Source organism: Rhinoraja longicauda, chromosome 22 (genome assembly GCF_053455715.1).
Source record: "Rhinoraja longicauda isolate Sanriku21f chromosome 22, sRhiLon1.1, whole genome shotgun sequence".
Taxonomy (NCBI): Eukaryota; Metazoa; Chordata; class Chondrichthyes; order Rajiformes; family Arhynchobatidae; genus Rhinoraja; species Rhinoraja longicauda.
In genome coordinates this window covers 16,159,463-16,171,221 of record NC_135974.1, presented here as the reverse complement: position 1 = coordinate 16,171,221, position 11,759 = coordinate 16,159,463, and the positions used below count along the sequence as shown (strand labels likewise).

Sequence of the window (11,759 nt, the reverse complement as noted above, 5' to 3'; positions counted from 1 at the left end):
CCCGTGAGTGCGTGGATTTGTTGGTTAATTACCTTCAGTGAAGATTGTTTAGTTTAGTGTTGAGATACAGCGCGGAAACAAGCCCTTGCTTCGGCCCACCGAGTCCGCGCCGACCAACGATTAACACATTAACACTACCCTACACACACACAAGGGATTTTTAAAAAACATTTATGCCAAGGAAATTAATGTACAAACATGTACGTCTTTGGAGTGTGAGAGGAAACCCACGCAGGTCACGGGGAGAAACGTACAAGCTCCATACTCAGACAGTAGTCGGAATCGAACCCGGGACTCCGGTGCTAAAAGCGCTGCAAGGCAGCAACTCTACAGCTGCGCCACCAATTACATGCCGTCCAATTGTAATTGGCTTCGGTAAGTTGTAAACATTGTCCCTAGTGTGCAGGTTAGCGCGAGTGTACACAGTGTTTGCTGGTCAACTCGTACCCAGTGGGCCGAAGGGGCACGGTGTCCGCAGCAGTGAACATACCATCAGGGGGCGCCGCACGATGGATGGCTGCCTCGCCTACAGTCTGTCCTTTTCGAACTTAGTTTTTGTTATTTTTGGTAAGTTTTAAAAGTTTGTGTAAATGTTCTCTGGTTTGTTTTATGTGGGGAGTGGGTCGGGGGGAAACTTTTTTTCAATCTGTTACCTTGCCGGAGATGCAATTGTTTTCCGGATCGTATCTCCAGTCGCTCTGGCTTAACATCGTGGAGCTAGAGGCCTTGCCTGGGACTGGCTTTGAGCCCCCGCGGGGTGTGGACTTACCATCCCTTGTCTAGGATTGACGCTCCAACGCGTCCTGCAGACTTTAACATCAAAACGGTTGAGACTGGTCGGGAGCTCCAAGCCACATGAGGTTTGACAAGCCCCGACCCGGGGTAGATCGCCCAGCATGGGGGAGCTGAAACCCCCCCCCCATGCAGGAGCTTAATCGACCCTATGAGGAAGGCCCACCGCCGGCTACGGGAGTCAAGATCGTCCCATCAACGGAAGGTTAGAGGCCCCCGACCGCTGGGGGTCAAAGATGGGAGAGATTGAACTTTTTTTCGCCTTACATCACAGTGAGGACTGTGAGGGAATCACTGTGGTGGATGTTCATGTTAAAATGTATTTTGTGTGTCCTTTTGCTTTTTATTGTTATGACTGTATGGCAAATGACATTCCTCGTATGTTGCAAAACAAACCTGGCTAATAAAGTGTGATTGTGATATTGTGCTGTATCTCTAATGTCTAAAGTGCTGGAGTAACTCAGCGTGCCAGGCAGCATTTCTGGAGAACATGGATCGGTGAGGTTTCGGGTTGGTTGAAGATGGGTCCCAACCCGAAACATAGCCTATCCGAGTTCTCTAGAGATGCTACCTGACACTCTGAGTTATTCCAATACTTCATGGGGTTTTTTCCCAAAAATAATGGTCTTTTCAATAGAAATATGTTTGGTTTGCTACTGTAAGCTAAAATACTAAAGGTCTATGTGTTATATTATTTAATAGAGTCTCATTGCATGTGTCCATGGAAGCAATTACATTTTGGTTACAATGGCTTAGGGTGTTCTTAAGAGATAATGGTGTCTGATTTAGGGTGGCACAGTGTAAAGTTGTTGCCTCACAGCGTCAGAGATCTTGGTTCAATCCTGATCTTGGGTGATGTCTGTGTGAAGCTCCACATTCTCCTTGTGACTGCGTGGGTTTTCTCTGGGTGAGCAGAGAAAACCCTCCACATCCCAAAGACACGTGTGTTTATAGGTTAATTGGGCTCTGCAGCACAGCGGCACAGCAGTAAAGTTGCTGCCTTACAGCGACCCGGGTTCCATCCTGACTACGGGTGCTGTCTGTAGGGAGTTTGTAAGTTCTCCGAGTCCATGTCCATCTTAAATTTTGCACTACAATGCTTTCATACATAGTTAATCTAAAACTGTTACTGAGATTTCACCTCTTCAAGAATGTGATTTCTTCACACTGCCATGCTTTCATCCATGTGTGTTGCATTAATCTGCAATTCATCAACTGTGACAAATAATTTGTTTAAAGTAGTTTTGTTTTATTTCAATTATACTTTTAAAGAGCAGTGCAAACAGCCACCAGAGTGAAACAATCTAAAACTAAGTTTCAGTTACATGTAAATATATTGTATTGCAAAAACTGCAGGGCAAGTAAAACTCAGATAATCCACTACACTTGGGACTTTAGTGATGCTGGACGGCAGATTTTCTGGACTATTGGATGTTGTTCAAACTAATCACAAACAATTTAAAATCATTTATGATGTTGCCAGTACTCGGGCCTGAGCTATTGGGAGAGGTTGAGCAGGCTCATACTCTATTCTTGGAGTGCTGTAACTGTAATTATTATGCTGTAACTGTAATTATTTTTGTGCACAACCCGCAGGCATTGCCACTTTCATTTCACTGCACATCGAGTATGTGTATGTGACAAATAAATTTGACTTGACTTGACTTGAGGATTGATCTCATGGATGGGGGTGTACAAAATCATGAGAGGAATAGATCGGATTTGACGCATGAGTCTTTTGCCCAGCGTAGGGGAATTGAGAACCGGAGGAGGGCGGGGAAGATTTAATAGGAACCTGAGGGGTCATTTTTTCACACAGAGTGGTGGGTGTATGGAACGAGCTGCCAGAGGATGTAGTTGAGACAGGTAGTATCGCAACATTTAAGAAACATTTGGAAAGGTACATGGATAGGACAGGTTTAGAGGGATGTGGGCCAACGCAATAGGGGGGGACTAGTGTATATGGGGCATGTTGGTTGATGTGGGTAAGTTGGGCCGAAGGGCCTGTTTCCACACTGTATGACTTGAACTATTATTTTATATTATGTCACATTGTATTATGATTTTATAGTGAACCTGATCATTTTAAGGGGAATGCAAGAATTGGATTCCCGGTCAATTTGAAGCTAGCATGGGAATGGCGGCCCCAATCAGAAGGAACTGCAGATACTGGTGTCGAACACAAAGTGCCGATGTAACTCAGTGGGTCAGGCAGCATCTCTGGAGTCCATGGGTAGGAAATATTTCGGGTCAGAACCCTCTTCAGACTGATTGTAGTGGGGGAGAAGCAGAAACACAAAATGGGGTGCGATTTACCTAGATTGGAGAATTCAATGTCTGAAGAAGGGTCCCGACCCGAATCATCACCCATCCTTTTTCTCCAGGGATGCTGCCCGAGTTACTTCACACTTTGTGTCTATCGTCAATGTTCATACCATTGGGTTGTAAGCGGAATATGAGATGCTGGTTTCTCCAGTTTGTGCGTGGCCTCACTCTTGCACTGGAAGAGGCCCAAGACAGAAAGGTCAGTAGAGGAAAGGAAGGGGGAGTTAGTGTTTAGCAACAGGGAGATCGTGGAGGCCCTGGCAAACTGAGCGAAGGTGTTCAGGGAAAAGAAAAAAAGAGGAAATAATCAATGTTGGAGAAGGGGACTTAAAATGATTGGCAACTGGGTGATCCAGCAGGCTTTGTGAGACGTAGGATTTCTGAATAGCCTGATGGTGTAGCATTGATGTTTTACTGTATTTGTTCTCCTGGGATGTCTTGCACACCCGTGGATGTCACCTCCATGCGACCCACAAGCTCCATTATCAGGCGTTGCACCACCTCAGCCCTCATTTTGCCGATACTCAGAACAGCGTTGTGGTCCACTGCTTCAGCGCTGTTATACTCCTTCGTCACTTTGTTGGTGATCAGTGAGAGGCCAAACACTCGCAGGCCGCAGTGTCTTGCCACAGTGACTTCAGGAACAGTGCTCATTCCTGTGGGGAGTGGGAGAATGCATGGTTTAGTTTAGTTTCGGGATACAGCGTGGAAACAGGCCCTTCGGTCCACTGAGTCTGTGCCGACCAGCGATCCCGTTACACTAACGCTATCCTACACACTAAGGACAATTTACAACCAAAGCCAATTAACCTGCAAACCTGTACGTCTGGAATGTGGGAGGAAACAAGAGCTCACAGAGAAAACCCACACAATCACAGAGAGAATGTACAAACTCCGTACAGACACCACCTGTAGTCAGGATCGAACCTGGGTCACTGACGCTGCAAGGCAGCTGCTCTACTACTGTGCCACCCCACATTTACAGAAGGTTAAAGATATGCTGAAGCATTATTTATGGTTAAAGTGATTTGAGCAAAAGGACACATATAACTGAAGAATATAATAACAAGGAAGTGCAGATGCTGGTTATTATCTGGAGTAACTCAGTGGGCCAGGCAGCATCTCTGAAAAACGTGGTTAGGTAACGTTTCGGGTCAGGACCCTTCAGACTTTTTCAGATGGGGACGACTCTTCAGTCTGAATTGGGCACAAATTTGGGGGATAGGAGAATCATGAACCAGAGGACAAAGGTTTACGGTAAGAGGGGAAAGATTTAATAGATACTGAAGGGGCAACTTTTTCACATAAGTATATATATGGAACAAACTGCCAGAGGAGATATACACAAGTAACTGCAGATACTGGTTTAAAAAAAGAGTCAAAGTGCTGGAGAAAGTAGTTGGTGCAGAAACTATATTAGCATTTAAAAGACACTTGGACAGGTACATGGATAGGAAAGATTTAGTGGGATATGGACCAAACGTGAGCAAATGGGATTATCTTCGATGGGGCATCTTGCTCGGCATGGACGACTTGGACAGGAGGGTCTGTTTCCCTGCTGCATGGCTCTATGGCTATTTGTATAAAAATTCTTACCCACAACATCAACTCCAAGCTTGTGAAGAAAACGTGCTTCAGCAATTGTCTCGAAGCTGGGGCCGCCAACCATGGCGTACACACCGTGATGCACTAAATGAGCACAGTCCAGCTCAGTGCTTAAATCCAGAGCCAGCTTGCCCAGTGCCCTGTCATACGCATCAGACATACAGGGGAAGCGGCCACCAAACCTACATACAAGAGCACCTGGGTTACTTCATTATCTCAGCAAGCCATGGCAAAACCCCAACAGCAGGGAACTGAGAGAGGGAAGCTGCTGAGCCCAGCCCCTGCTAGTCCCTGAAGACTGGGAATCGGGCGGGGAGGGAGTCGGCAACGGTGGCGGACGCTGGACAAGGGCCGGTAAGAAGGAACCTGGGGTCTTACTTTCTGCACCCTCAAGATCAGCTGCGAGAGGTGTCCCTGGGGCATGAAGGCTCCAGGTGGCCGGGCAAGGAGAGGGACGACGGTCCGTGGCACCGTCCATTAGGAGGCGACGGCTGCAGCTGGGACTGTGAAAATGGCACTAAAACCTGGCAACTTTTGCATATAGACTCCTGGGCCTCCTCCATTGCCATGCACAAACTGGAGGAACAGCACTTCATATTCTGTTTGGGTAGCTTACAACCCAATGTATGAACATTGAATTCTCCAATTTTAGTTAACAACCCACCCACGCCCTTCCACTTTTCACCCTCCCATTGCTGTGTCCTATTCGGATGTACACCCTCTCTTGTGTTGAAAGGCATGGTGACGTACTTTTCATCATTGGGTCCCCGAAGAGGATGCTGCCCTGCCATCCCCAGCAGATTAACGTGATCCTTGATGATCATGATGTCCCCCGTGTTGTAATCATCCGCAATCGATCCGGCCGCATTGGTCACAATCAGAACTTCAACCCCCAGCAGTCGGAAAACCCGGACAGGGAAAGTTATCTTGGGGTAAACGGGGAGCACAAGTACACATTAATGACCTTGCATCTAGGTCATACTTTATAAAATCCTATGGGATGTCCTTATACATCCTACGGTTTTTAGTTTTACAGATACAGCGTGGAAACAAGCCCTTCAGCCCACCGAGTCCACGCTGACCATCGATCACCCCGTACACCAGTTCTATCCTACACGATAGGAACAATTTACAGAAGTCAATTACCCAACAAACCTGCTCGTCTTTGGAATGTGGAAAGAAACCAGAGCACCCTGAGAAAACCCACGCGGTCACGGGGAGAGCGTACAAACTCCGTACAGACAGCACCCGTAGTCTGAATTGATCCTGGGCCTCTGGCGCTGTAAGGCAGCAATTCTACCGCTGAGCCTCTGTACCGCCCTTATGCATTATGTTTACCTATACTGTGAAAGTGCTCTACGAATACGATATGATAAAATTTTATTCATCCCCAGAGGGAAATTGGTCTGCCAACAGTCACAGGACACAACAAGGTACACAAAATTAAAAATGACAAAAAAAGAAAAGGACAAGCGACTTTTGGCTGGCTGCCGTGTGCATAGCGCCTTAACCGGAACAAACTGGAACAAATAAACACAGGCGTATCCTCTGGGCAGAGGATTCTAAAACTAAAGATTTATAGAACTAAAGTAGTGGGATCCCATTGGAGGTGGCAAAAATGTTGGAGGATTATATGCTGTATACGATGACTGATAGGGTGGAAGGTGAGGACAAGGGGGACTCTGTCCTTGTTACGAATGAGGGAAGGGGGAGCAAGAGCGGAGCTGCGGGATATCGTGGAGACCCTAGTGAGAGCCTCATCCATAATGGAAGGGAACTCCCGTTTCCTAAAGAATGAGGACATCTCCGACGACCTGGTATGGAAAACCTCATCCTGGGCGTTGATGGAGGAATGGGACTCCCACAGCAATCTAGATTAAACTTCTTCTCACCCTGCTTCCTGTAAAGAGTCCATCCCCTACTCCCAATTCCTCCGTCTACGCCGCATCTGCGCCCAGGATGAGGTTTTCCAAACCAAGTCATCGGAAATGTCCTCATTCTTTAGGAAATGGGAGTTCCCCTCTTCCATTATAAATGAGGTTCTCACTGGGGTCTCCGCGATATCCCGTAATTCTGCTCTTGCTCCCCCTCCCCCCCATTCATAACAAGGTCAGAGTGCCCCTTGTCCTCACCTTCCACCCTATCAGCCGACGCATACAGCATATAATCCTCCAACATTTTCGCCACCTCCAACAGGATCCCACTACTGGCCACATCTTCCCATCTCCACCCCTTTCTGCTTTCCACAGAGACCGTTCCCTCCGCAACTCCCTGGTCAACGCGTCCCTTCACACCCAAACCACCCCCTCCACAGGTACTTTCCTCTGCAACCACAGGAGATGCAACACCTGTCCCTTTACCTCCCCCCTCGACTCCATCCAAGGCCCCGACAGTCTTTCCAGGTGAGGCAGAGGTTCACTTGCACCTCCTCCAACTTCATCTACTGTATCCGCTGTTCCAGGTGTCAACTCCTGTACATCGGCGAGACCAAGCGCAGGCTCAGCGATCGTTTCGCTGAACACCTCCGCTCAGTCCGCCTTAACCACTTGACCTCCAGTTGCTCAGCACTTTAACTCCCCCTTCCAATCCCAATCTGACCTTTCTGTCCTGTGCCTCCATTATCAGAGTGAGGCCCAGCGCAAATTGGAGGAACAGCACCTCATATTTTGCTTGGGTTAGCTTACACCCCAGCAGTATGAACATTGACTTCTCTAACTTCAAATAGCCCTAAGTATTTTACACAGACAGCGGTGAGTGGCTGGAATGTACTGCCAGAGGCGGTGGTTGAGCCACATTCGATAGTGGCATTTAAGGTACATATGGATAGGCACATGGATATGCAGCAGATGGAAGGATTTGGATTATGGACAGGCAGATAAGAGTTGGACTTGGCGTCATGTTTGGCACAGACATTGTGGGCCGAAGGGCCTGTTCCTGTGCTGTACTGTTCTCTTCTATTGAGAAAGTGTTGGAGGAATGCAGAATCTATTGGACTGAATGACAATCACCTCCATGAAGGATTTTGTTTAAATATATCTTGATGCCCTCTTGTTATAGAGGCCAATTAACTTGAGGAGCTGGTTTAGTTTGGTTTAGTTTATTGTCACTTGTACCGAGGTTTAATGCAAGGAATAGTTTAAACACAGCAGGTATCAGATGTTGTCTTTACCTTTGTGAGTGGGTAACCTTCGAACATGTGGAAACGTCCCTGCATACATACGCAAGTCTTCCCCTTCATTTCTCCAAAGACTAGTTGTCCAGCATGTCCTTGCACTGAACAAACAGAAGCCAACCATCAGTGCAGTTTCTGTTTCATTTTAGAGCTCCTTCTGCCTTCTTCCCATAACCTTTGATGCCCTTACTAATCAAAAACCTATTAATCTCCACTTTAAATATACCCAATGACATGGCCTTCACTGCTGTCTGTGGCAATGAATTCCAAAGATTCACTACCCTCTGGCTAAAGAACCTCTTCCTCATCTCCTTCCTAAAGGCAAAATGTGTTGAACCCAGTCCATCATGGGTACTGACCTCCCCACCATTGATGGATCTACAGGAGTCGCTGCCTCAAAAAGGCAGCCAGCTCATCAGAGACCCACACCACCCTGGCCATGCTCTGATTTCACTCCTGCCATCGAGACGAAAATATAGGAGCCTGAAAACTGTAACATTTAGGTTCAGGAACAGCTTCCCTACAATCATCAGGCTATTAAACACTACAAATCAGCACCAAACTACATAGATTTAGGGGCATTATTTTTAACTTTGCATTATTATTGTTTGTTTATTTGTTTGCTTTCATATATACATATCACACACACAAATATATACTGAACTTTTTTTGTTATTATGGATTTTACAGAGTACTATGTTACATGTCTGTTGTGCTGCTGCAAGTAAGAAGTTCAACGTTCCATTATTGGGACATTTGACAATAATACATTCTTGACTCTTGACATCCCTTTTTTCTGATGCTATGCCCTCTGGTCCTAGATCCACTCCACGTCCACCCTATCCTGGCCTTTCATTATTCCATCAGTTTCAATAAGTTTCACCCATAGCAAATGTTTGAGTCCACGATTTCCGTACCTGTGCTTTTCAGGAAGTTGGGAATATCTGTGTACTTGAAGGTCTCCTGATCAGCGAGTGTCTCAGCAAGAGCTCCTAATCCCGAGCCACAGATTATTGCAACCTTTGGCCGATGTTTGGTCCTTGACAACAACCATTCTGCTGTCTCCAGATAGGTCTCATAACTGAAAAAATCCACGCAGTTATTTAATCATCGAGGGCAAACAGAAAGTGATATTATTTCCCCAGAAAGCCGCCTCAAGAAATTTGCGAGCAACCACATTTTATAAATGTGTGGAGCCAATAATGTTTGCTGAGTGAATAAGGTATTGTCTGATTCATTTCTTCCCATTGTAGCCCAGTCCATCACACAGACCAGACACCCCACCATCGACTACATCTACTCTGGGAGAGCTGCTAACATAATCAGGTCCTGACCGAAAATGTCGCCTATCTATTTTCTCCAGAGATGCTGTCTGATCCGCTGAGTTTCTCCAACATTTTGTGTCCACCTTTAATATAATCAAAGACTTGTCTCATCCTTCGTCTCTCCTGCTTCTCTCATTCCTTCTCCCTAGTCCCATCCGGCAGAAGATACAGAAGCTTGAAAGCGAGCACCACCAGACTCAGGAACAGCTTCTTGCCCTCTGTTATCAGGCTTCTGATTTCCTGACTCTTGTACTCAATGTGTAGAATGGAACTTTACACCGAAGATAGACACAAAATGCTGGAGTAACTCAGCAGGTCAGGAAGCATCTCTGGAGACAAAGGATGAGTCTGAAGAAGGGTCCCAACCTGAAACCTCACCCATCCTTTTTCTCCAGAGGTGCTACCTGACCTGCTGAGTTACTCCAGCACTTTGTGTCTGTCTTATACTCAAAACTCTGACCGATCAAAGCAAGCCTACATTATGCCTAATATAAACACAAAGTGCTGAAGTAACTCAGCGGGTCAGGGAGCAATTTTGGAGAAAAAGGATGGGTGACATTTCAGGTCAGGACTCTTCTTCGACTCTTCAGCCTGAAGAAGGGTCCCGATCCAAAATGTCATCCACCCCTTTTCCCCAGAGATGCTGCTTGACCTGCTGAGTTACTCCAGCACTTTATGTCTATCTTTGCTATAAACCAGCATCTGCCGTTCCTCTTCTCTGTACCTTACACCTTCTTTACTTCTCTATCTTCGTGTGTTGCCACTTTAAGGAAGCAATGGACTTTGTCTGCAGGATTTCTCTGGTACATCAATTCGGATGGGAGGCTTGCCATTAATGGTATACTTTTCCACTACATTCGGCTTCACAAAGTGCAACACCTCATACTTTGGATTAAAATTCATCTGCCACCTGACATTTCTCCGCCCATATCTGTAACAGATCTTTCTCTCTGCGTCTTTTGATAGACCACTCCGATATCTGCAACTCCACCAATTTTGATGCTGTCTGCAAATATACACCCCAAAGTCGTTTTGATCCTCCAAATCTTTCAGTTTCCCCATATTTATTTTCAAACCACTTTAGTTTAGTCTAGTTTAGAGTAGAGACACAGTGTGGAAACAAGCTCTTCGGCACACCAAGTCCGCGCCGACCAATGACCACCTGCACACTATATCTATCCTACACTCTACAATTTATGGAAACCAATTAACCTACAAACCCGCACATCTTTGGAACGTGGGAGGAAACCGGAGTACCCAGAGAAAACCAACATGGTCACAGGGAGATTGTACAAACTCTGTACAGACAGCACCCGAAATCAGGATCGAACCCGGGTCTCTGGCACTGTAAGGCAGCAACTCTACCGCTGTGCCGTCCTGCAACACTTGCCTTGCTGCACCTCCCCAAAAGGATTATTTAATAATTCATTGTAGGAAATTCCATTTGCTACTTCTCTGCCCAATTGTCCGGACCAATGTATCGGCGAAAATAACATCTTACCAAATTATATCCGCAGAATGCATCATCTCAAATCTCAAGTAGTCTCGTTCAGTTGTTTGACAGAGTGCTTCCCTTGGTCAATTGATTAACAGAGTACAATGTTCACTGTGTAAATGCTCACTTAAACGTCATCCATGGTTTCAATTTATATTTAAAAGGAGGCTGGAGTTCCAATTGGTATTTGGGTATGGCACCATGATTGGCTCCAGCAAGCTGATGGATGGATACAATTTGTCATGGTTTGGGTGGAGAGATGAATGATTACATTCAGTCAATTTTTGCCCTTGCAAGACAGTGTATGAATTGAGAAGGTAAAAGAATAATGAGCAATAGAAAATGATTGTTAACCCTTTGATGTGTAGATGAAAGTCAATAAAACTATGGACATACACATCAAGGTCTTTCTGTTCTTCACAGTTTTCACATATTTATTTTCTAGTCTCTTGCCTTGTTACACCTCCCAGAAATAATTATGTCAGAATTCTTTGATTATATTCCCTCTCTACAAAACTACCCAGACATTTACACCTTTCTGGGCAGCATGGTGGCGCAGTTGTAGAGTTGCTGCCTTTCAGCGCCAGAGACCCGAGTCCGATCCTGGCTCTGGGTGCTGTCTGTACAGAGCTTGTACATTCTTCCTGTGTCATGTTAGTTTTCTCTGGGTGCTCTGGTTTCCTCCCACACTCTGACATACAGGTTTGTAGGTTAATTGGCTTCGGTAAAATTGTAAATTATCCCTAGTGTGTAGGATAATGCCAAGGTACAGGGTGATCGCTGGTTGGCGCGGACTCGGTGGGCCGAAGAGCCTGTTTCTGCACTGTGTCTCCAAAGTAAAGCAAAGTAAAGAAATGGCGCAATCAGACTGACTGCCAATGTTACAGATTGCTCCTACAAGAAGAGTCCGACCCAAAACGTCACCTGTCCATGTTCTCTGGAAACGTTGCCTGACCCGACGAGTTACTCCAGCACTGTCTCCTCCCTACCCTGCATTAGATCGCAGGGTATGGCTGAATTGTACCTCAGTTTGAGTTGTTGAGGG

General features: G+C 46.0%; 1 protein-coding gene across 1 annotated transcript; it reads right to left on the bottom strand.

The window, feature by feature from the left end:
• Positions 1 to 2,070: 2,070 nt before the first annotated feature.
• Positions 2,071 to 10,753, bottom strand: LOC144604657 (purine nucleoside phosphorylase-like). The gene is made up of 6 exons (XM_078419298.1): positions 10,721 to 10,753; positions 8,812 to 8,975; positions 7,892 to 7,995; positions 5,473 to 5,648; positions 4,714 to 4,904; positions 2,071 to 3,773 (listed from the first exon to the last, which is right to left on the bottom strand). The coding sequence occupies exons 1-6, from the start codon at positions 10,744 to 10,746 to the stop codon at positions 3,529 to 3,531; spliced, it is 906 nt and encodes a 301-aa protein (XP_078275424.1). The 5' UTR covers positions 10,747 to 10,753; the 3' UTR covers positions 2,071 to 3,528.
• Positions 10,754 to 11,759: the final 1,006 nt, after the last annotated feature.